Source organism: Nomascus leucogenys, chromosome 7b (genome assembly GCF_006542625.1).
Source record: "Nomascus leucogenys isolate Asia chromosome 7b, Asia_NLE_v1, whole genome shotgun sequence".
Classification (NCBI taxonomy): Eukaryota; Metazoa; Chordata; class Mammalia; order Primates; family Hylobatidae; genus Nomascus; species Nomascus leucogenys.
This window is the reverse complement of record NC_044387.1, coordinates 66,193,239-66,219,554: the sequence shown is the minus strand read 5'-3', so window position 1 is coordinate 66,219,554 and position 26,316 is coordinate 66,193,239. Positions and strand designations below refer to the sequence as shown.

At 38.7% G+C, this 26,316-nt stretch overlaps 1 protein-coding gene across 2 annotated transcripts in view; it reads right to left on the bottom strand.

The window, feature by feature from the left end:
- The window catches only part of SMAD1 (SMAD family member 1), a 75,677-nt gene that overhangs the window by 12,187 nt on the left and 37,174 nt on the right, over positions 1-26,316 (bottom strand). The window contains exons 3-5 of one of the 2 annotated variants that reach the window (XM_030816197.1): positions 6,810-7,067; positions 4,202-4,318; positions 30-251 (exon numbers count right to left, since the gene is read on the bottom strand). In XM_030816197.1, coding sequence (XP_030672057.1) covers positions 30-251; positions 4,202-4,318; positions 6,810-7,067 — 597 coding nt within the window. The remainder of the gene's footprint in view (positions 1-29; positions 252-4,201; positions 4,319-6,809; positions 7,068-26,316) is intronic. The other variant, XM_030816198.1, reaches the window with a different exon arrangement.

Here is a 26,316-nt window from a genome sequence, read left to right as displayed (position 1 = left end):
ATCTGAAAGAGGTTAAAGCAAAAACTCACCTTTTCCAATATGCCGCCTGGTGTTTTCAATAGTGGAATTCCGGTTAACATTGGAGAGCAGCCCAAGGCAGAAACGGTTCTTATTGTTGGAAGGATCAGTGAAACCATCCACCAACACACTTGTGGAGGAGGCATGGAACGCTTCACCCACACGATTGTTGAGCTCATAGTAGACAATAGAGCACCAGTGTTTTGGTTCCTCATAAGCAACCGCCTGAACATCTAGAGGAAAGAAAATGTTATAATCAACCAAGGTTAGTGCCTCAGGCTCTCAAAAACTGAAACCATGTTGCTGAATTGGCTCAGGATCATGGAATGAAGACACTGGAAAAGCAATTGCTATTATGATGTATACAGTTTTTCTATGATGTTTAAAGCAGGTACTTCTTACTAAATATGACATTCTCCTTATTCTCCTAATTGGAGAAAATTGGAAAACAATTTTCTCCAATTACTATCAGATAACCAAAACACCAGCTAAGGAAGTATAGCAAAAACTTTTGCTGAATATTAACAATACGCTAATTGCTCTGTAATATGCAGAAATGGAAATCACCCCTACCACAGACTTTGGCTCACCATCTAAAGAAACACAACAAGTGACAAGTGAAAAAATAAGTGGGAAGAGAACAATAGAAGATAGGAAATATGCCAAAGGTACTGGCATAAAAATGAATTACTTTTGGCAAAGACTATGCCTATGCTTATTCAAAGCAATGAAAATCAGTTTCTAATTATTGATAAGAAGTTACTTTACCTCATATTAAGTTGCCAATAACTATCACAGCTACAGTGTTGCTCCCGTTCTGAAACTCAGGAAGAAATCTTGCCAGCTGGCCATTCTTACAGAATGAATCATATCTTTCTCATCCAGATTTCATGCTAACTTCCTTATATTTGCTTTAAGTCATGCAGAGCAGGTGTGTTTTGTCTCTCCATTCCCAGAATGGGCCAACAATGGAAATTACCCAACTTTACTGACAGGATGCAGCTTGTTAAGTCAAATCTCTTAAGACTAACAAATCTCCAAACAGAACATGGTTCTAAACATTTGCAACTAAAAGGTTCTAAAGATGAATTCCTTCTGTAGTAAAACCTCTTGTACCACTGCTTTAGAGATTCCAGGAATACAAATCATATATTTCCAGCATACCAATATATAATGATCTGAGGTTTATGATGTCTTGGGTGTACAATAATAAAAGAAATAAAAGAAAGTTCACATCAGAAGCCCAGACTATAACTGCTAAGGGAAAAGCACCTCTGTGTTCTTAACATCAAATTCCACAAATACTAAAATGCACTTTACTTTAGAATTTGGTAAACAAACAAAACCAACAACAACAACACACACACACACACAAAACAAGGAAAATACTCATTAAAAAGCCCACACATAAGTTAGTTGCTTTACATACGTAAATAGCTAAAAACATACACTATCTTCCCTGCCTGCTAAGCAACTCTGCCACGTCAATTTGCTGTAATTCAAAGAGCAAAACTTTAGTGATTTACAAGTGCCAAATCTTAAAGCAGACTGCAACATTATTAACAGAAGGCTTTTATCAGCCATCAGCATACTTCAAAATACTATTCATCTAGGTCAGAGGTTGATAAATTTTTTCTGTGAAAGGCCAGAAAGATTTTATGGGCTGTATAATCTTTATCACAACTATCCAATTCTGCCCGTGTAACACAGAAGCAGTCATAGACAATATGTAATGAATGAATACAGCTGTGGTCCAATAACGCTTTATTTACAAAAACAGATAGCAGGCTGAATCGGCCTGTGGGCTGTAGTTTGTTGACCCCTGCTCTAGGAAAATCACCAAAGGTTAAAAAGAAGTTAAAAAAAAAAGGAGGGGGGAAAGAAAAAAAATGGCCAACATTCCTTCCTCGTGAAAATATTAACTGACTATAAAGGAAAAAAAAATTAAAGCTATTTAAATGAAAAAAATCTTAAAGCAATTTAAAGATCTGTTTCCTGAAATCAGACATTTTGGGTTTAGTAATAATAGTTACTGGGTCCACATGCTCCTAATAGTGTGGTACTGTGCCTATTCTCTCCTGGTATCCTGGTCCTCAAACATAAATTCCCCCAACCAGTGTTCATTGACTCGGAATTATGTTTGATAAGATGTTCAAGAGATAATCAGGAACCATAAAATAGAGGCAATAAAAAAGATTTTAAAAATCATAATGATTAAAATGGTATACATTCCAATTTATGACACTGCACATCCAAGAAAGGTCCGTTGAGTTTATCACCAACTTTTTTTTCTTTTTTTTTTTGAGACTGAGTTTTGCTTTGTTGCCCAGGCTGGAGTGCAATGGTGTGATCTCGGTTCACTGCAACCTCTGCCTCCTGGGTTCAAATGATTCTCCTGCCTCAGCCTCCCAAGTAGCTGGGACAACAGGAGCCCGCCACCACACCCAGCTAATTTTTGTATCTGTAGTAGAGACAGGGTTTCACCATGTTGGCCAGGCTGGTCTTGAACTCCTGACCTCAGGTGATCCACCTGCCTCGGCCTCCCGAAGTGCTAGGGATTACAGGCGTGAGCCACCGCGCCCAACCTTCATCACCAATTTTTAAATCGACGTTTAAAGCAGTTTTAGGTTCACAGCAAAACTGAGTGTAAGATAGAGTGATTTTCCATATGCCCCCCACCCTCACACCCTCCTAGCCTCCCCCATTATTAATATCCCCCACCAGAATGGCACATTTGTTGTAACTGATGAACCGACATTTATCCTACAGACCTACAACCAAAGTCTACAGTTTACATCAGGGTTCACTCGTGGTGTACATCCTATGGGTTTGGATAAATGTATAATGGCATGCAGTTACCACTGTATAATGTGTCATAGAGACAAAACCAATTTTAAGTACTTAAAAATATAAGCAACTCCTATTTTAATAAGTATCTCCTATTTTAATAAAAAAGCACTAAAATGAAACAAGACATACCTAGTAATCAAACTGCGCTTTAACTTCCATTTGCATTAACATACAAATTGCATGACCCATGCCATGTGTTGAGTGCAGCAGCGAAGCACTTTCCTTCATGAGAGGTTATTTAAGAACAGTTTTATTTGCCAGGGTGGCTGTGGATTCTAACAGATTCTCAGAGAGTCTACCAAACTTATTTACCTGAGTTCTCTGCTCACTTAAGTCTATTCTACTTGCCTATGTAGAGCTGGAAGAATGATGGCATCCTCCACTCAGTCACTGCTAAGGATATATACAGCGCTGGAATCAAAGATCCACCCTTTACTGGAGGGGGAAAGAAATTTTCATTTCTGCTTGCAAGTTCTTCAGGCTGAGAAGGGGAAAAACCTGTGCCTCAATTTCTTTTAGTAACAAAGTTAGAAACAAATAGCAAGAAATTCTATTAGTTTGTTCCAGTTGCAGTTACACATATATAAGAACTGAAAAATAGATGGGGTTTATGAGCATCTATCCTAATTACAGAAGAAAGTCTTTGGACAGCCCAGTTATACCAACTTCCACTTTGGAAATCACCAGTGAAAACTCTACTTCAGTACTGTTATACTTATTGTTTCTAAATATCATTTTGTTCATTTAAAAATACCCTTTTTGGCTGGGTGTGGTGGCTCATGCCTGTAATCCCAGCACTTCAGGAGGCCAAGGTGGGCGGATCACCTGAGGTCAAGGAATTCGTGACCAGCCTGGCCAACATGGTGAAACCCTGTCTCTACTACAAATACAAAAATTAGTCAGGCGTGATGGTGTGTGCCTGTAATCCCAGCTATTCAGGAGGCTGAGGCAGGAGAATCACTTGAACCTGGGAGGTGGAGGTTGCAGTGAGCCAAGATCGCGCCATTGCACTCTAGCCTGGGTGACCAGAGCAAAACTCTGTTTCAAAAAAAAAACAAATTTTCATCAACAGTTAAAAATTATTAAGTATGAAAGATCTAAACAGATAACTGCAAAATTATTCTCAGGTCTTCATCAGTTAAGTCAGTGTATTTGTTCTTTAAATTAAAGACTTACTTGTTATCCAGGAATTCTACTGAGCTTCTCTTAACATTGGGCTCTATTTTTCTCAAATAGCTCTCTTTTTAAAGACTAATAACAATTTGTGAGAGAAAGTAACATCTGGACAAACTTTAGACTCTTGAGAAAGGGAACAGGGAGCAATTAGTTTTACCTCCTCTGTTGATTTCTGAGGGCAGGGGAGGCGCCATCATGTTTGTGTCCATCGGCTGAGAGCCATCCTGGGTCATGGGGTCTTCAGGAGGCAGGTAAGCAGGTGGGGGCGTATCAGCTACAAAGTTTTTAAAGAAGTTATTTCTTAACCCTTAGTAAACATACACGCTCAAAACACATATCCTCTTCTGTACTGAAATTCTCAAGAGATCAAGTTGCCATTTCAATCTTCCCATTAAAAGACTAAAGGCTACAGGCACTGGCCTTGATGTACAATTTCTGAAAAGTATTAATCATGCCACATCATATACATTTTTGTGAAAATTCAGTGGGAGGAAAAGTATTATACTATATGCCAGTTCCAGAAGCTGTTTGCCTATCCAGGATCATGCTGTTTAAAAGCAATCAGAAGAGTATTTTAAGCACACTTCAATATAATCTGCTTTGAGAGGACTTCTGCATTTCACTGGTAGATGGAAAACCTCTGAAAGCTTCACTGGACTTCTTAAGAAAAGGAGCTTCAGGGTCTTTTGCATTAAATCTATGGGCTTTTAGAAAATTTACCGAGTTTCATTATAGCCTACTGATTTGAACTGTTAATTTTCCATGACTTTAGGGAATCTGTTAGGACCACATTCTCCCTACTCATTTAAATAATCACTAGCTTTAAAATCTCTAGTAACAGAATAATAGAAAATGAATCAGTTTATCACAGCTATCTTCTATTTCAGAATGTACATATATGTTTCTTCTGGCAAATAAGAGGCAAACATTTTTTAAACAAAGAACACTAACACAAGTCTTGCATTTTCTTAATATAAAACAAAGGGTATAGGTTTCTCACAAATAATGCTTTTCCAGCCAAAAGCAAGTTCCTCACTAGCTATCATGAGCTCATCTAGCATATGTGTCAGAGCCTTGGAGACAAAATTTTACCTGAGGGAATCATAAATGTTTGGATAAGTAATCGAGACCACTCAGAGCAACTGTCAAATACAAACAACTCATGTCGTTCCATCAGAGAGCCCCAGTGATTTCCAAGACTCACTCTCCAGCTGATTCACAACCCGGTAACTTCACATCCAGCTGCTAACAAGCAACAACTCATAGTACTGAGACGGGACTACTGGGACCTTCTCTGGATGCCTCTTTTGCCCCTTTTCCAGCTTCTTTTAATTCAGCCTCTTCTCTGCAGCTGTAAGGCTGACTCAGCTTTATCTCAAGCCAGGAACAAAGACAAAGAGCCTCCTCTGAGCCCAAGTCAATGAATTTCTGCCAAGAAGCTGGTGAAAATTTCATTGGCAACCTATGGCATCAGCACAACCAAGACGGACCCGATAATTCTTGATACTATTCTACTATTCCTACAAGCACCTCCTCCCATCCCTTGCAACTGTTTTCCATATTTCCATTACTTGGCCTTTGCCTTAGGGACAAAGTGTAAATTCAGGCAATAACCTTTAATTCAATCTTGGGGCCACTCTGGGCTGCCACTGCTCAAAAGTCTTCTGAAATGTATCTCCGCACCACTAACCTGCCCATCATACAGGTTAATGGTGAGGAGGAAAGGAGAGAGGTAGACAGGAAGTCACCAGTTACTTTGATTTTTAAACTAGTCTATCTCCCAACCCTCATCCCAAACAGCTTTGGAGTGAAAAACAGACAAAACAATGTGAAATAAACAAGATTTAAATAAAAGAAGGTAATAAATACATAAATAAAAGGAAGCAATATAAATGTGGACCACTTTTCAATTTTTGAAGGCCCAGCACTGATGTTGAATTCAAATTTACTTAAAAACATTTTAAGCAGCCCAATAAACACACTTGCCCAGTCATTTTCCCTTCCGAAAACATTAATAGATGTTAAGTATATTTTTGTTTAGGGTATCTTTCTTAAGGTCTACTGGCAAGAAATTTGGCACTCTTTTTTTTTTGGAGATGCTTGCTCATTAACCTGTAACTTAAAAATATATAATGTCCTTATTAATCATTTATTTTGATAACCATTACACCATCAGTTATGTCTAAAAAAAGAGGATAATTGTTTTTTGTCTTTGCTAAGTTGAACAAGCAGATGGTTTCCAGTGCTTCTGTTGTAATTCCTTTGTTGTTAAAGTATACGTTTCTTGGGATTACATCATCATTTAAATGAATTTAATTAAGTAGGGGGTGGGATCCCTGAGGAAATATTTTTTCTGAGGTTGCACTTACAACAGGAGTTTTTTCCATGTATGAAAACGATGCTGATTGAGGTTGTGTTCTCATAACAGCAAATGTGTGTAACACACTATTTTTCTTTTTATCAAGAGTAAAGACTGTAACAATTATGCCACTCCCAGAAGGATGCAGCTGCTTCAAAACCTTTTAAAAACAAGGGAAAAATATAGCTTATTCAAGCATCTGTGCCTGACAAATAAAATAAGACATTTGCTTACTTGGCTATGAGGTCTCCTTTCTCCCAAAGTTTTATCCTAAAAGTGCGAGAGCACTATGTCATATACCAGGGCTGAAAACCTCCCTCCACTGCAGGTTGACCCAGCTTTTCCGTGACACAGTGATAACACTGTCTGATACGACCACAGAACATCACTGAACATTCCAACCTACCTGGCATCTGGAAAGGGCTTCCTGGGTCTGAGCTGGTGGGAGAGTGAGGGTAGGTGCTGCTGCTGCTCCCAGGAGAGTTTGGGTAACTGCTACTGGGAGAGTGAGGAAACGGGTGGCTGTTGGGTTGCTGGAAAGAATCTGGAAAAGTGGCGTTGAGTGGCATGTGAGGCTCATTTTGTCCTAAGTTACGGAACTGAGCTAAGAGGCTGTGCTGAGGATTATATTCGCTGTGTCTTGGAACCAGCACAGGAGGAAGTACTAGAAAAAGGAAGGGAAAAAAGAGAAGGACAAAAATGAGAATTATGATCTATAATTACATCACAATAAAGTAAAACATAATCTGTAAGCAACAACAAATTATCTGATCCCTGTCCTGCTGCCAACTCAAAAGCATCATTCAAATGAAAAGCTATTTTACCCTCAAGAACAAATGCAGGAACAAATACAATCTCTTTAGAATCACTGATGACATATGCCTGAGATCTGCAGTATTCACAAATTGCCCAAGGAAAGTTGGCAAAATACAATCTTTTAGGTTAAAAATGTTAAGGTTCCCTCATTCTTAATTTTTTCATTCACTAAAAACCAAAGCATAATTGTTTATCACCATTGACAATTATATTTCATAGCCCTGGCTGATAAGACTTCACATCTAAGAGTTAATGCTTATTGAATGATATGAATTATTCACCACAAGTGTTTTAAGCTGACACACTAGTTCACTTTAACACAAAAAAGCAGCATAGTAAATAAAGCTGAAGAGGTAAAATCAGTGAACTGTAGAAAACGCAAATGCCATGAAGATAGTTAATTATACAAAATATGAGGTGTTTTGTGGGACAGAATTTATCTTGTATCCTGTCCTAGGAGTCACACTTTATGAACATCTTTTTTCTAAGGATCTTACCCACTTTTCAAGAATCCTTAACACCACCTGTGAGGTCAAGGAAGAAATAGGTCATACAATTCACATTTTGCTAACTGAAAACTCAAGGTACAAAGGCGGCCCAATAGGTAGGCACCTGTTGAGAAGCAAAGAAAACAACTCCTGTTACTCCTAAATGTTCTACATTAGGAACCTAAGGAGTTAATAATTGGCATGGTCACCAACCTCCAGAAACCTCCTGAGGCAAAGCCACTATAAATATAATTATCCTAGAAAGTTAGGGCTGGCTAACAGTTACAGAGCCCTAGCCAGATCCTAGAGTTAGATCCCAAGTTTCCCTGCCAGGGTCACCAGATGGATGCTCTAATAAAGGCCTTTGCAATCCCTCCAGCTCCTGTGGCCTCAGCTACAAAAAGAAAAGCAACCCATTTCATAAACTGCATGAGAGGAGACAGGAGAGATTTAAAACTTATGATTATTGTTGGTTGTTAGGAATCAGAATATATTTCCCCAAAGAAACAATATTTGGTGGCAATAGGAATTTAGCAGACTTTTGAGGGCTTTCCAGGGAATCTATGCATAATTTATATCATTTCTACAGTAAAAAGTGCTCTTAACACTTGGATTATCACTTCTTTATGAGCTGAAAATTGCTTTTTAGATAAAAATAAGTTTTTAAAAAAGTATTAAAATTTCTCATATGCTATATTTTATACTCCTACATAATCCCATAGCATCAGATTTGTTATTTCCCTATTTGATCCTTTAGGAACAAATCTTTTCAGTATATAATAAACGTATTTTCTTTTTAGTACACTGATGGAATCTTCCCAAACCAAACCATTAAAAGCATAAATTCTTCTTCTACCTTTCAATAGTCATCTGAACTATAAAATGCTTTTGATTTGTTGAAGAAGCATTCCTGATAAGGGATCCCCAATGCCAATAAAAATTTATATTCCAAAACAGTCCAATACCTTTCAATTACCTTTGCAATGACATTCCCTTTTCTTTTAGCTGCTGTGACTTGAGTTACCATTTCCCAACTTGCCTTTTATAGGCATTTAGATATGGTCTCAATTATGATTTTTATCCTTAAAAGGGGGAAACATTGGCCCCTAAACCCCTCCCCATAAATGCAGCACTAGACAGCAATCCTTCATGTCCTCTATCCTTCAGAGGACCCCTCCCTCCCACAACACACATGCAGAGTCCATTAAGGTTGGTGCAAAAATAACTGCGGTTTTTGCATTTAATGGCAAAAACTGCAGTAACTTTGCACCAACCTAACACTTAGTGGAGCATCTGTTTTAGCAGCTCTTGTTTCCTAACAGTTTTAGGACTGGGGACTTACTTGTTCCTACTACTTGCAGATGGGGGCAGTCAGGGAGGAAGAACTAGCCTTTGCAATAGCCACAGCAAAGGGCAAAATGTATTTCTGCTCCCCAAGTTGATAATCTGCATATGTGTTCCTCAAAATGTGAGACTCATCCAATGTTGTGTGTGTAGCACCTTGTTATATATATGTAAACTACAATTTATTTGATGATACAATTTTATCTTCTGCTGATAAATACTTGGGTTGGGGGGCAAAAAAACCAACTCAATGCTTGGGTTATTTCCAGTTTGAGGCAGTTATAAAAACTTCTATGAATTTTAAAAAATTTAACTTATTTTGAAATAATTTCAAACTTACAGAAAAACTGCAATAGTACAAAGAACACTCAAATACACTTTACCCAGATTCACCAATTTTTAACATCTTGCCACATTAACTTATTCATTGTCTCTCCTCCATTCCCCGGCCCCAGAACACAAATACACTTCTTCTGAATTATCTGAGAGCAGGTAACATACATGTCCCTTTACCCTATAGCATTTCAGAGTAACTCCCAAAAGGAACATTAACTTACATATACACATTTGTTAACAAACTTGGGAAATTTAACATTGATGATTTTATCTAATATAAAATCATATTCCAACTCTGTCAACTGTCTCAACCATGTCCTATGTAGCAATTTCCTGATATAGGACCTAAGGTAGAATCACATATTGTACTTTGTTGTCATATTTCTTTAGTCTCCTGTAATCTGGAATAGTTCTTCAGCGTCTTTTTTCCTTCCTGCTTTCATGCTACTGACATTTTTGAATACAGGCAGTTATTTTACAGACTGTTTCTCAATTTGGGTCCCTCTAATGCTTCTCCGTGATTAAACTCTGAGACTTTGGTTGGACTACTAGATAAGTGGTATTATTCCCTTCTCAGTTCATACACACAGAAGCACACGATGTGTCTGCCTGTTTGAGGTTTAATCCTGATCACTTGGTTAAGGTATTGTGCATTTCTTCCACCGCAGACAGTTTCTGTCTTTCCTTTCGTAATTAATAAGTAGTGAGAGATACCACGAGACTGTGTAAATATCCTGTTCCTTATCAAGCTTTGTCCCCTATATTTAGCATCCATTTTGCCTGCATAAATTTTTGCTATAATGGTTGTGAACTGAATTTTCTTTAATTCCATTATTCCTTCATTATTAGTCAGAATTCTAATATGGGGACGTGCTTTTCCATCTCTTGTGTCTATATGCCTATATATAACAGTCATCAGTATGGCTTCATGGATTCTTAATCAATGAGCTATAATCGATAAATGTCTTCATCTATTTTGATGGTCATATTGTCTTAGATTTGGCCATTGGGTGCCTGTTCAAGCTAGTCCCTGTGCCTTTGTAACATGCTCCAATTATTTGAGTATTTCTTAATTTCTGGAACAAGACATTCCAGGCTTATCTCTTACCTTCCCTTTCCACCACTCCAGCAATCTCTGGTTCCCTTTAGTGAGGAATAGTATTTAGAAACTAAAATCTGGGATTTGGCTGTGTTCTGTATGTCTACTGGAGCCACATTGATTCTAACCCCGGGTGTGTGTGTGTACTGGAAATTGGGTTATGCTGTTACATCTAAGTGTAAGCCAACTCCACAGGGTTTTCATTTGCCTTTCTCTATTTCCTATCTGTATCTCCTTATTTCAACAGTGAGAACCTTGGCTACCAACATCAAAGTATTTATGAATGTGCTTAATTCTATGATACACTGAAAAAATTTCAGAAATTATAAAATAAACCTACTAAGTTTTGGGTTTATTCTCTTTATTTATTTTTTTGGTATACAGTACTTGGATTCACTCAAATTCATTCAAAATCTACTTGGATTCATCCCTCTCTTCTCTTCAGTGTTATTTTATTACTTTGAAATTTTATGCAATTTCTCCCTTTCACAGTTAGTTTATTCGAATACATCTGTTGCTGTTTGCGCTTAGTTTTAGGAGTTCCCCTCTCTCATTCTTGTTGATTTTACTTTTTAAATACAGACAATATTAACATGATTTTAAAGTCAAAACAATATACTCCCTACCATGTCCTTTCTAACTTAGTCCTCCAATTTTAACATCCTCCTAGGGCCACCAATTTCATTTTTTTCTGGCTTATCCTGTGTTTCTTCTTGAAAAAAGCAAGCAGATAAACGGATGCTTTCTTATTTCGTCTTTACTGCTAAGAAGAAAGGTAGCCTACTATATATGCTCTTTTGCACTTTGCTTTTCTCACCTGTATGTGAGAAACAACTGCATATTAGTGCACAGAGGTCTTCCTCATGTGGTTTGACAGATAATAACACCAAAGTTGATTTAACAATCTCCCATATCTGGCCATTTAGGTATTTCACAATATTTTACCATAAAATGTAATACTGCAATGACTGTGCATATATACGGTAGCATTGTCAAAGGTGTATCTTCAGGGCAAATTCCTAGATGTGGAAATGCTGGGTAAATGGGTAAATGTATATATAACTTTGTTATTGTCAAGTACCCCTTTCCAATGGTTGCACCATTTTGCACTGTCACATAGCAGTGCCTTTTTCCCATACCTTCCAGAACAGAGTCTGTCAAGCTTTTGAATCCTGACAACCTGATGGGTGAGAAATGACATTTTGGTGCAATTTTAATTTACATTTCTCTTATAGTGAAAGTTGATCATCTTTTCATGTATTTCAGAGAGTGCTTTTCTATCTTTTTCTTCGGACTGTTGGCTTATGCCTTTTGCCCATTTTTGGAATTTTCACCCTTCATTAAAAAAAACAACATACTAGAGATACTACTCTGTGATATATGTTGTGGATATTTTACCACGACTATCATTTGTCTTTTCACTTTGCTTATGTATATTTTTTGGTAGTCACATTTATCAACATTTTATTGCATATTTATTTTTGAGTCCTAGAAAGCCTTCTCCTATTCCCAGATTATAAGGAGGAATTCAACCATGCATACTTCTAGTGCATATAAAGTTTCATAATTTATTTAGCTCTGTGATCCCTTTGGAGTTTAGTGTTATTTGTGGTACGAGGAATGGATCTAATTTTATCTTTCTCCAAATGGTTAGCCAGTTAACCCCAACACCATTCATTAAAAGCCCATCTTTGACCCAGTGATTGGAGTTGCCGCTTTAAAAAAGTTCCATAAATGTTCGAGTCTACTTTCAGACATTTAATTCTACTACACTTCATCTAGTTCTAGTCTGTGCCCTAGTACCACTCTGTTTTAATTATAAAGGCTTTATAGAGATTTTAATATCTGATAGGGCCAGCCCCTCTCACAGTTCTTCCTTTTCAGTGTTTTGTTTGCATGCTTAAGCTTTCCATATGACTTCAGTTATCACCTTGTTTACCTCTAGTAAAAAAAGTTATTAATACTTTTATTGAGGTCACATTATATTCATAAATCAAGATTAATATCTTGATGATGCTGAAATGCCCTTCTGAAGATGTAGGAAGGTCTCTTCAAGCCTACTTTTGTGTTCTAGAAGTACTGTCTGTATTAGTTGCTAGCACTGCTGTAACACAATACCATAGGCTGGTGGCTTAAACAACAGAAATTTATTTTCTCACTGTTGCTGTGAAGGCTGGAAATCCAAAGTCAAAGTGTTGGCAGGTTGGTTTCCCTGAGGCTTCTCTTCTTGGCTTGCAGACAGCTGCCTCCTCAGGGTGTACTCACATGGCCTTTTCTCCTGAGTTCTCTGCATGTTTCATCCCTCTTCTTATAAAGACCCCAGTCAGACTGCATTAGGGCCCATGCTCATGGTCTCATTTTAATTTAATTACCTTTTTTAAAGGCCCTATCTCCAAAAACAGTCATATTCTATGGTGCTTGGGGTTAGGGCTTCAATATATCAATTTTGGGGCACGCAACTCAGTTCCTAACACTACATATAGGATTTGTACATTTCTTGTTAAATTTATCAAGTTGTTGCTATTTTCAATGAGATTAAATGAGGCTTCTTCTCCAATGTATCTTCTAACTGGCAATTACTACCACATGGTCCACAGCAGCACTTACAAAAACTTCCTTCTCTTATTTGCTTTTTTAAAAACAAATTTTATTATTATTTTTAGAGCTGGGGTCTTCCTATGTTGCCCAGGCTGGAGTGCTGTGGCTATTCACAGGCATGATCATAGAGCAATTCAGCCTCAAACTCCTGGGCTTAAGTGATCCTCCTGCCTCAGCCTCTTGAGCAGCTAGGACTACAGGTGCCTGCCACCATGCACAGTTAATTTTTATTTTTTGTAGAGACAGGGTCTCGCTATGTTGCCCAGGCTGGTCTCAAAGTCCTAGTTTCAAGCTATCCTCCTGCCTCAGCCTCTCAAAGCACTGGGATTACAGGCATGAGCCACCACACCCACCCTGGAGACTGTTTAAGTAGGGTGTCTGTAAGTTCTAGCTTGCCTGGGGTAGTGCCAATTTGTACCTGTTGTAATTAGTAATAGGGGACTCTTGTCAATTTCAAGCCTCCTGGCTTGGACAATAAATGTTCACACTAACTATAAACAATGACTAATTAAATTCAGGAAAGTAAAGAGACAGGTCTGGAACAGCTGCCAGCCCTAGAAGTATTAATGTGGCAGAGAGGAGACACATGGAAGTTAGTCAGGCTGAGTTAAGCCTACACACACGTGCTGCTCTAAAATAACAAGGCCCAGGCCTCTCTCCCTGCATAGAATCCTGAAGGACAATGCTGTGGTTCTCTCCCAGATGTCTCACTCTACCCCCACTTCATGCTCCTTTCATTTCAGCAAGATTTCAGTAAAGAATAATTAAAATATGTTTTCTATTAGGCGAAAAGGAAAGAAGAAACATTCAGATAATTATTCATGTTTAAGCACACTTTCTTTGTGCAATTCTCATTTCTTGGGTGAGAGATTTACCAGCCTAAAGAATGAGGATTTGCAAACTACAGGCCCAACTCAGGTCACCAATAGGAAAGGAGAGAGGGTGAGCAGTGTTTCCCTCTGACTTGTTCTACGTCTCGGGCTGTTCCTATTTTATGGAAAACAAATACGGGAACATAGACTTTTCTGGGGAACCATTTTCTTAGTGCACTAAGGTGACCCTTGCTTGGTAACTTCAAAATATGGCTAAAGTGTGGGACTTCCCTCTTTAAGGGCTGCTCCTATTGGTTAATTTGAGTAAGAATCTGCTTTCAAAGAGGAGCCCAATGTTAAAACATCTTTCTTTGTACACATTAATTTCTTCTGAGTTATTTAAAAATCAGACCATGTATGTCCTTCTTGTATCCTAGGAGCTCTAACTCTGGTAAAAACCCAAATCTTTTCTCCCATCCTAACCCCTCAAATATATTCTGAAGAAAGGCCCCTAGGTGATTTCACCAATCCTCTCCACCCATTTGAAAATGTCTAATTGTGTTATGTCTTTAAAAGGCTGAAGCTATCTTCTTTTCCTGATCTTGTTTTACCTTTTCTCGCAAAAAAACCTTCAGATTTCTGCCTTTTCTCAGTAACGTTAACTCTGCTTTTCAAACTGTGTATCTCTGTTAAAAATAACATCCCTTTTCCAGTCAACAGGGAAACCCAACTAAGAATGTTTCAGGAAGCAAAAGTTTCAGAGATACTTGTGATTCTGCTATTACACTCAGCTTTTCGGCGTTGCTAAGGTACAAGGAAAAGAATGAAAAAGAACAGTTAAAATTGTAGAGAGGGGCTGAGCTCTGGAAAGGATTCCTGTAAACTCTAGATGTGAGAGCTTTTTTAAGATTTTGAAGCACTGCTTGAAATTCTATCACCAAGTTGTCAGTGGTAAAGTAGTCTAGTAATGAGACAGTACCATAAAACTGGAAAGAGATTGTGGAAGTTGTTTTTTAAATTCTTTTTCCATCCTTCTGTTTGTTTTTTTGGGGGCAAGATCTTTTTAAAAGGTAAGATAGTTTTGCCTAAAGGTAGCAACACTGTAGTATTTACTTTCTGGGAGTATAGTTACTCAAGTACAAATATATTAAAAGACAAATATGTGAACATAATTTGACATACAGAAATGAATTTCATTCAATAATATCATCAAGCATTAAACAAAAGCCACTAAATTTACCTAAAAATCACCTAAATCTAACTCAACTTCTGAGAATCCAACTTCCTACATAATGCCAGGCCAATGATTCTTTTTGTATACCACAGATTATTTTCTTGAAAAATACCTTCTCTGGGCACCCACAGAACATCTGCCACAACTCCATGACCTAGTTCAGATTCCTGCTCCAACCTATCTTTGTGGCTTTTTGCAGTTTTCATCTGCTAGTTTCATACTTCTGCACCTTTGCTCACTTGGCCATATTTCCAAGTCTCAGTTCTAACAGTACTCCCATGGTGCCTTTCCTGGTCTTTCTACCCACCCCTGGTAGAAAAGAATTCCTCCCTGTGCCTCAGTGTGCCCTACACAGACTTTCATTGTAGCATCTGCAACATTTTATTGCTAAGTTGACTTTACTTCACCTGGACTGTAATGCCTTTGTGGGCAGAACTGATTTTCTTTCTTTTGAAAGGAAATAGGTGCCAATGTCTGGCACCTAATAGGTCCTGATTGAATGTTTTTTTTCAATTATTGTATGTTTGTAAATTGTATTGCTATTCCTGACCTGTCTAGTATAAGTGGGTTCATATAAACCAGTCTTTCTCAAAGTTTGGCCCTCAGACTCTCTGCACCTGAATTAGATACTTACTTAAAAAGGCAGATTCTTATACCTCATCCCAGATATAACAAGTCAAAACCTTCAGCAATTTTGGGTGAATACAGCCTAGGTACAGGAAGACAAATGGTTACTACATGCACTGGCAAGACAGCTAGGTGTCTGGCCCTATCTATGTCTCTAAGTAGCTATGGAAGTTGAACTTCAATTTTTCTCATCTTAAGTCAAATTTCTAGAGATCATCCCTTTCACTTACAAAAAAACTCTAGACAGTGTTGGTCCTGATTCTTTGATAGTATACACATATAAATCCAAATGACATGGAAAAGGCTGGCATGGCCTTATAGTAAGCTTACGGAAAATTTATAGGGCCTAGTTTTTTTGGTCAAGAGGCATGTTGTCATGGAAAAAGCACTGGCTTGGGATCAAGATAGCCCAGGGTCTTAGCTGTATGAATTTAGGTGGCATAAATTCTCACCTCACTTTCCCCAAAGGGATAGCAAGCCCTTAACAGCACTCTGAGAATCAAGAATGGTGGCACACAGCAGTTTGTCAAACCTAGTTCCCTCTCTGTCTTTTCTCTTCCTACTTTCACCCTAGTAGTTTCCTTTCTTTTGCCAAGTATTTATTTGCTTTACTTCCACAGAAGGAAGGTGCTATGTTATTAGAGACTTCGAAAGTTGTTAGAGGCAGAAAAAAACTTCAGGGTATAACCTAAAAACATCAGGAGAAAAAAAAATACCTTCAAAAGCCACACATGAAGTATAGTAACAGTCAGAAGCAAGTTTTAGTTTCTCAGTTCCAAAACTGGAAATTCTGCTTATTTACTAGCCGATTAACTAGGGCAATTTACTATTTAAACCTCACTTTTAATAGTAAAATAGGAATAATAGTACTTCTCAGATTTTCTTTTAATATGGTGCTTATACATGTGTGTACCAAGTGCCATGTACCAAGCTGTACCAGATATTAACTCATTTAATCCTCTTAACAACTCTGATCCTAGGTACTACATTACCCCTACTTTATAAAAGTGGAAAATGAGATACAGAGAATGTATCACCAATAACCAGGGGAGACAGGATTCAAACCTAGGCAACCTGGCACTGCAATCCAAGTTCTTAGCCACGGTGCTATGGTGTCTCTCAATGTTGCACAAGTTAGTTTTAAAAAAGTTCCATAAGCACTCAGTGAGAGGTAGTCATTACACAAAGAGCAGTTAGCCTATGGTGTCTAATCATCTATTGCACTATTGATATGTAAATGATTAACCTAGGTGTCACCCAGGCATCTTTGTTTAATTTGTAACTGCAGCTGAATTAATTATATTCAGCTCATTCTGAGTTTACATTTGATGCAATTAAATATATTCCATGAAAATGAGATACTTGGTATCTAATAAAGAACATTACGGTCAGGTGCGGTAGCTCACGCCTGTAATCCTAGCACTCTGGGAGGCCGAGGTGGGTGAATCACTTGAAGTCAGGAGTTCAAGACCAGCCTGGGTAACATGGTGAAACCTCCCATCTCTACTAATACAAAAGTTAAGCCAGGCGCAGTGGCTTACGCCTGTAATCCCAGCACTTTGGGAGGCTGAGGCGGGCAAATCACGAGATTGGGAGTTTGAGACCAGCCTGGCCAACATAGTGAATCCCTGACTCTACTAAAAACACAAAAAATTAGCTGGGCATAGTGGTGGGCGCCTGTAATCCCAGCTACTCAGGAGGCTGAGGCAGGAGAATCACTTAAACCCAGGAGGTGGAGGTTGCAGTGGGCCAAGATCGTGCCACTGCACTCCAGCCCTGGTGACAGAGTGAGACTGCATTTCAAAAAAAAAAATATATATATATGTGTGTGTGTGTGTGTGTGTGTGTGTGTGCAAAAAAATTAGCCGGGAGTGGTGGTGCATGCCTGTAGTCCCAGACACTCAGGAGGCTGAGGCAGGAGAATCACTTGAACCCAGGGCCGGGACCGGGGCAGGGAGGGGTGGAAGTTGTAGTGAGCCAAGATTGTGCCACTGCACTACAGCCAGGGTGACAGGGTGGAATTCTGTCTTGAAAAAAAAAAAAAAAAATTACTGATCAACAGGAAATAAACACAAGCCTCCATAAACACTTCAATGGCAGATGTGGACTCGCAACTCAAAACTCATGCAGCTGGTGCACATATGATGACATTCTCTACCAAAATCTCTGGATGCCCCTCCTTTTTATTGAGAGAAAACTGATTAAAGAAAAGACTTCTTTTGGGAAGCAGTATAGTACAGTGGTTAGCAGCATGGATTTTGCAGTTAGGCTTTAATTTGAATCCTAGCTTTCCAGATACAAGTTGTGTGAAAAATTTACTCAAATTCTACATCTCAGTAGCCACACTGGTACCATCTTCCGGCAGTCATGGTTAGGATTAAATGAGAATAGATGGTAAGTGATAAGCACAGTGTCCAGCACACAGGAAGCATAAAAGTCACTATTTTAACTTTGTTAATATTTTATTCTAATATCATTCCTTTTCTGAATATCTGTTTAATGAAAAGTTGTTTACATTACAAATTTTGTTTCTATTCTAAGAAAGATACATAGAAGTGATGTTCCTTGTATCACGATTTCAGTCATATTGTTTCAAGAATGCATTAGTATATAAAGCCTTTTTACATGCATTAACTTTATCCTCTACCTGAAAAGTAGATGTAACCACTCCCCCATTTTATGGGTTAGCAGACACAAGCTCAAAGAGGACAAATGACTAACCCAAGATCAAAGTTATCAAGTGCCAAAATTCAGTCCAGGCCTTCTAACCTTAGATTCTTCCCACCATATTTTAACTACTAGAGAGAAATAAATATCTCCTTTAAATGGCCTTATTGTCCCGAATATCCTAAAGAACTCCACATTTACTGGCTGGCAATGGCATTCTACTGTGAGCAAGAGCCTTTTCCTTCTCCCCCATTCATCATCAGCATGGATTCCTGTTTTTCTCCCAGTGGTCTGTAATTCACTTTTGTCCTTAATTATTCTGTTGATCAAATTGTCTCAGATTTGTCACAAGCTGGCCTCTGGGTCCTTGTGACATGCTCCCATCAGTTTTCTCTTAAATAACATTTTAAGATTAGCTATTATTTTTCCTATTTAAAAGCTGTAAGTTATATGTGAATAGACATTCATCCACAACTTTTCTCCCAAGTTGATCATCTTAAATATCTGTCAAGCACACCACCATACCCTGGGTAAACTTCTCAGATGCTCAAAGAAAGGTATTGTCACACACAAAAAATACTGCAAAATCTGCTACAAAGCTAGCTAGCTAGAACTGATAGGGAAACTACAGGGAAACAAAGGCAAAAACATATAAGGCAATTTCACTCTGTTATTTATATGTTTATTTTTAGTTTACAATAAGCTGTCCAAATACGCTTTATAAAATCACTCTTCTTTTACTTTATTCTCACTGAACATCCCAGACAGGCCACTGGGCAATTAGTCCAAGTGAAGGTGATGTGCGACCACATAAGCCAGACCACGCCAGGCCACAATTTAGATAAAAAATGGCTTTTCTCATGTGAAAGAATAAAGAACTAAGAAGGGCAGCATCTCTTGGGCAGCTGTTTTAGAACCAGGGTAGTGATATAGCAGAATATAAACCTGACCTTCCATTTTTAAAACCTGCTAAGATTCCAGAGCATGAACATTTAGAGAACTGGAGGAAAACTGCCAAACACTCCTTTGTTGACCTAAATCTTGATTTAAGCCACAGAACGTGTTTCCAACACCCTAGATCTTTTATCAAGGAAATTACATTTACCTCTAGTTACATAGTTTTATGTGGAGCAGACCTGCAATTGAGTATTATGGTCAGGCTTCAGTGCTAGAGAAATCCTGTTGAAGACTGAGGGCCATGATAATTAGAAAAGTGGAGTGGGTAAGCAGCAAGTGATTATTTCTCCATCTCCCATACACGGGGAGGCCTGGCCCAGCTCAGCCCCACTCAGCCCAACCCAACCCAGCCCAGCCCAAACCCAGGGGAAACGAGTCTGCATGCAGACATTCAAACTAGATTCAGCACCAAACAACTACACCAATCCCCAGCCAAACTGGCAAATTAACAAAATGTGGGGGTTTTAGCTCTACTATTCTGAAAGCCCTGTTAGGTTTTTACCACAGTGCTCATGGTATCCACCCTACAGCTGCTCCAAATCCTCCAGCTCTGCTTCTTCAAAACAAATAAACCCTTGTTGCTTCCCCATCTCCTCCCCAAACAAATCTCATTTTTCCAAATATCAGGGCAAAGGTTTGATGATCTGGCTAATTCATGCTTATTAGTCATGATGCTTAGTCTTTCTGAGAGTATGTTCATTTTAAGGGGAAAATGGCAAGGGGATAGAACATATATTTGACAGAAAGCAATCTCTGGTCTGTTCTCTGGCCTTTTGATATCTAGCACCAAAGAGGCTGAAAGTAAAACCAAATTAATCAGCCTGAGATCATTACATAAGCCGACCATCCTCTTCTATTTCTCTCCTTTTTCCAAGTATCCAGCAAGGCCACGGGGCACTCCCACATGGGGCAAATCACCTGTGACTCCTCCTAAACTCAACCAATATAAAACTTACTCAAACCTCCAAGAAATCATTGTTTCAGGATGATCCACATGTGGGAATAATAAGCCAAAAAGCACAATTCAGAAGGTCTTAATTATTATTTCACCCAAAGCTAGTCTTGGAAATATTAGCCTGGTTTTTTTCTTTTAATTTAAAATATTATGACAAATGTTTTTCTATGGTTTTCAAAATTGCTGTTTTTCTTCAGCCACTTTTTTTTTTTCGTTTTCTTTTTAACAGCTGCTGGCTGGCTGGTGTTCTTTCTGCTCTATGAACTAGCAATGGAGGGTGGAAGACAGCTGCACTTTAAATGAATCTGAAAGATCTGAAAATATCTTCTCTTGCCCACCTAATATTGCAGAAATAGAATAAGAAGAAAAATAATAAAGCAGAAGATAAACGTCAGGAAAGCAAAAGTATGAGAAAGGTACTTTGTGTGATCTATAGATTACTGTCTTAAAATTTCAAATTAAAGTAGATTTGGTGATAGAAAAATTCTGCCCAGAAACAAATCACATTGTAGTTGTCTAGATGTCTGCTTCCATCGATGTATAACAATTTATGTACTTTTACAGTTTATGTAAAAGTAACATACAGTAATGGCTGAAACAGTATCTATTCATCAATTAATAACCCAAAACAAATGCCACAAACAATGCATTTAAGAACAGTTGCTCAGAAAAGAAAAAAAAATTAAAATAAGCTTCACATTTTGCCTAGGATTTAACACTGGAATCCACTAAAAGATCTGGGTATAAAATCCTACTCATGACTATATTAATTCATCTGTTTCTAGTAATATTATAGATGAAAATGATAAAATTATCAACCACAAGCCAATGCCAATGATAAAATCCTGGAAAGCATTCACTGTCTTATCTCCATGTCCACTTGGCTGTGTGGATAGAAATCTTAGTGACCTTGTGCTTTTTCAAAAACGAACTTCCAGACTGAGCATGGTAGCTCATGCCTGTAATCCCAGAACTTTGAGAAGCTCAGGTGGGAGGATCCCTTTAAGTCAGGAGTTTGAGGCTGCAGTGAGCTATGACTGCGCCACTGCACTCCAGCCTGGGCAACAGGGCCAGATCTTGTCTCAAAAAACCAAACCAAAACAAAAAACCCAAAAAGAACTTCCATGTAGACTGAAGAAGGAAACCCTGAGAGGACTGTGGAAGAGCAACTGCAAAAGCCAGGGGGCACTCACCCCACCCTAAGGCACCCCTCCTGCCAGAGGCCTCTGCAACCGCCTCAGTGGCTCTGCCCGGAACCCAACCTTCAAGCCCAAAAGCTGATTTGTATCTCCTAACTCTTAAAACTTTCTTCATCTCCAAGCTATTAATACATACACCTCTCCCCCACACCAAAATTATTATGAGAAACATGCAAACTAGGATTACAAACATATAATAACTATACATAGTTATTTTTGTTTATAGTTATACACATATACATAGTGTATTTGTATTATAGTAACTCCTATGGAACACCTTTGTGCTAGTTTTTCTCAGTCTTGATCTTTCATTGTGTTTTCCCTGGTCTATTTTATTAGTAATTCTTTTCTATTTTATTGTATGTCCACCTGTAAACTGATTTAAGTCCTTTCTGCACTGAAACATACACATCTATCCCATCACCACACAGACTGCAACACCATGTGTTACATGTGTCAGAGTGAGCAAGCTTTTCTGTGGTGACTCCTGGGTGTGTTAAGAGTTAGCTGCAGCCTCTATCCAGTGTGTAAGAGTTAGTCGCAGTCTCCGTCCACACCTCTATTCAATTTAGCATACAGTGCTGTAATTACATGCTAACCTTCTGGGGCAGGCACAGTTCCTGAGGAGTTAGTTTATCATGTGCTTTAAATGTCTGAATAAAAAGAAATTTAGACATGCAGGAACACAAGGCATAATGCCTTATTTTAATTTTTATAGTTAATATTATTGCTAATTAATCCCAAATATTTAAAAACTTAAAAAAAACTTCAACTAGACTTTTTGTTACCACAGACATGTCATATAAAAACACATTCACAGCCGGGCACGGTGGCTCACGCCTGTAATCCCAGCACTTTGGGAGGCTGAGGCAGGCAGATCACAAGGTCAGGAGTTCGAGACCAGCCTGGCCAAATGGAGAAATCCCGTCTCTACTAAAAATACAAAAATTAGCTGGGCATGGTGGTGGGCGTCTGTAATCCCAGCTACTCAGGAGGCTGAGGCAGGAGAATCATTTGAACCCGGGAGGCAGAGGTTGCAGTGAGCCAAGATCATGCCATTGCACTCCAGCCTGGGTGACAGGGCGAGACTCCATCTCAAATTAAAAAAAAAACAACACAACAAAACAAAACAACATATTCACAATGTGGTGAAGCAAGACATTTTTTAAAGATTTCCATTTGTTTTTTTGGAGACAGAGTTTTGCTTTTGTTGCCCAGAATGGAGTGCAATGACATGATCTTGGTGCAATGACACAACCTCCACCTTCCAGGTTCAAGCGATTCTCCTGCCTCAGCCTCCGAGTAGCTGGGATTACAGGCCATGCACCACCATGTGGGCTAATTTTGTATTTTTAGTAGAGATGGGGTTTCTCCATGTTGGTCAGGCTGGTCTCAAACTCCCGACCTAAGGTGATCTGCCCGCCTCGGCCTCCCAAAGTGCTGGGATTACAGGTGTGAGCCACTGCACCCAGACTTTTTTTTTTTTTTTGAGAGAGAGTCTTGCTCTGTTGCCCTGGCTGGAGTGCAGTGGCGCGATCTCGGCTCACTGCAAGCTCCGCCTCCCAGGTTCACGCCACTCTCCTGCCTCAGCCTCCCGAGTAGCTGGGACTACAGGCGTCCCCCACCATGCCCGGTTAATTTTTTTGTATTTTTAGTAGAGACGGGGTTTCACCATGTTAGCCAGGATGGCCTCAATCTCCTGACCTTGTGATCCGCCCTCCTCAGCCTCCCAAAGTGCTGGGATTACAGGCGTGAGCCAACACGCCTGGCCTGTTTTTTAAAAATATTAATTTTATTACATTTCCACTTGTCTTTTTAATATTCTGTGTGACAAAATGAAAAGTGCACAAAGAGCACCAGTGTGAGCTGTGAGCTGAACTAGCTGCCTTTTTTTTTTTTTTTAAAGAAAACCATTTGTTAAATCAAGGTAATTGTAGATTCACATGCAGTTTTAAGGATAACAGAGAAATCCTACTTACAGAATCAGAATATTACATACTATCACAGAATATTACAAAATTATCACAATCAAAATACTGACATTGATACAGTCAAGATACAGAAAATTTCCGTCACCCCAAGGATCCCTCACATTGCCCTTTTATGGCTACACCCACTCCCCCTCCCCTCTTACCTCTTCTTGGCCCCTGGTGAGAACTAATCTGTCCCCCATTTCTATAATTTTAAGACTTTCTCTTCAAGGTAAAATTTACCAGGACACGAATTACACAGTGACTGAGGCAGCCAAAGAGTGAAAACATGCATTCAGTCAACAGGTGAAGAGGATTTTACGTGAATTTTAAACAGCTGGCAGCCATCATGCTGAAAATGAAAGCACCTGGAAGCTAATGCCGTAAAGATCAAAACTGAAATCTCAGAATTTCAAGCTCAGATTTAATATGCCCTTTCAAGCTGATTAAGTTCAAAGTGCAGAAGATAATTTTCAAGAACCATGTGAAAAACATTTAAAAAAAAACAGGCCAATGGCAGGTAATCTCCATTAAGGTATTTTTAATAGCAGAAGATAGCAACTGAATGGTCTTCTCAATACCACAGTTAGATTGCTTGCTTAACCACCGTCGGCATTTACTCTGGTAAGAAAAAATAAACCTTACATTTAATTCAACCACTAATAAGTAGCCCTGATTCTGAAGGCTAGTAAAAGTCCAAGTAAACAGTCCACCTGTTAATCATCAGCAGGGACATAGTAGTCTTCAGAAGCTCCACGAACTTTCTCTTTCCTGTAAGTATTCACATATTTGCAGAAAAAGAAATTCCTAACATTTTCTACTTTCCCAAAGATCTATTTTTCAGCAATGGTCAAAGTAGCAAATTTCAACAAAAGGAAGGTTTTTCTCCTTGCACACTTGTCATTGTTAACTATAATAAATACAAGTTGTAGCAAAGTGTTTTCATAAGTTTTTCCCCACTACCATTTTTTTACACTGTTTTACACTGTTTTATTTATAAGAAAATAAATGGCATAGGTTAAGGAAAAACAACAATTACTCCAGTCCGTAATATTACTTTTGTCAAAGAGATATAGTACACTCTAAAGAACAATTCCAAAACTCGCACTGAGCTGAATAACAAAAGCATAGACTTCTCCCCAACTTCTCCACCCACTTAAAGACAACTTATCCCATCTTGTCAGACGGCTAATCTTAATGAATATCAGAAGGAAAACTCTGGAAAGAGCAATTTTCTATCTGTATCCAAACATGCAAAATTAAAAATGCTGGAAGATTTAAAAGACTAGCTCATTAGCATCTCTTCTGAATTCAAGACAACTTCATCCAGACAATCGGACTTGATGACTTGCCTGGATACCTTAAACCAGTGGTTCTCAAACTTTTGCAGTTATCAGTTTCACTTGGAGAACTTGTTACAACACAGATGTCTGTCCCCATCTCCAGAGTCTGATTCAGTATTGTAGGTCTGTGGAAGGGTTTAAGAATTTGCATTTCTACACATTCATCCACTGAAGAGCACTTAGGTTAATTTCATACCTTGGCTATTGTAAATAATGCCACAGTGAACTTAGTAGTGCAGACATCTCTTTGACACACTGATTTGACCTCCTTTGGACATATACCCAGTTGTGAGAATGCTGGATCATATGGTAGTTCTATTTTTAATTTTTTGAGGAACCTCCATACTGTCTCCCAAAATGACTGTCCCCTTTCTCTACATCCTTGCCAACATTTGATGTATTTCATCTTTTTGATAACAGCCATTCTAACAGGTGAAAGGTATATCTTACTGCAGTTTTTGCATTTCTCCGACGATTACTTATGTTGAACATTTTTTTCAAATTAAATACTATTCAGCCTTAAAAAAGGAAATTGTCACTTGTGACACCTGGCGGACATTATTGTTAAGTGAAATAAGCCAGGCACAGAAAGACGAATACTGCACAATCTCACTTACATGTGGAATCTAAAATAGTCAGACTCATAAAAGTAGAGTGTAGAATTAGAATGGTGGTTACCAGGGGCTACAGGGAGGGGTGAACATGGAAACAGGAAATGCTGGTCAAAGGGTACAAACCTTAAGCTAGGAGTAGTAAGTTTTGGTGATCTATTGCACAGCATGGTGACTATAGTTAATAATACATTGTATATTTCTAAATTGCTAAAAAAGTGGGTTTTTTTTTTTTTTTTTTTTTTTTTTTGAGACAGGGTCTCTCTCTTACCCAGGCTGGAGTGCAGCGACATGATGATAGCTCACTACAGGTTTGGCCTCCTAGGCTCAAGAGATCCTCCTGACTTAGCTTCTGAATAGGTAGGACTATAGGCACATGCCACCATGCCTTGCTAATTAAAAAAAAAAAAAAAAAAATTAAGACGGGGTCTTGCTATGTTGCCTAGGCTAGGAGTGGACTTTAAATGTACTCACCAAAAAGAAATTGGTATGGTGAAAAAAAAAAAAAAGGTTCAGCTGGGCTTGGTGGCTCACGCCTGTAATTCCAGCACTTTGGGAGGCCAAGGCAGGTGGATCACCTGAGGTCAGGAGTTTGAGACCAGCGTGGCCAACATGGTAAAACCCCGTCTTTACTAAAAATACAAAAATTAGCTGGGCATGGTGATGCACGTCTGTAATCCCAGCTACTCAGGAGGCTGAGGCAGGAGAATCTCTTGATCCTGGGAGGCGGAGGTTGCAGTGAGCCGAGATTGTGCCACTGCACTCCAGCCTGGGCAACAGAGCGAGACTCTACCTCAACAAACAAACAAACAAACAAACAAACAAAGAGTTCAGAGAATAGGCAGTTAAAAAAAGAA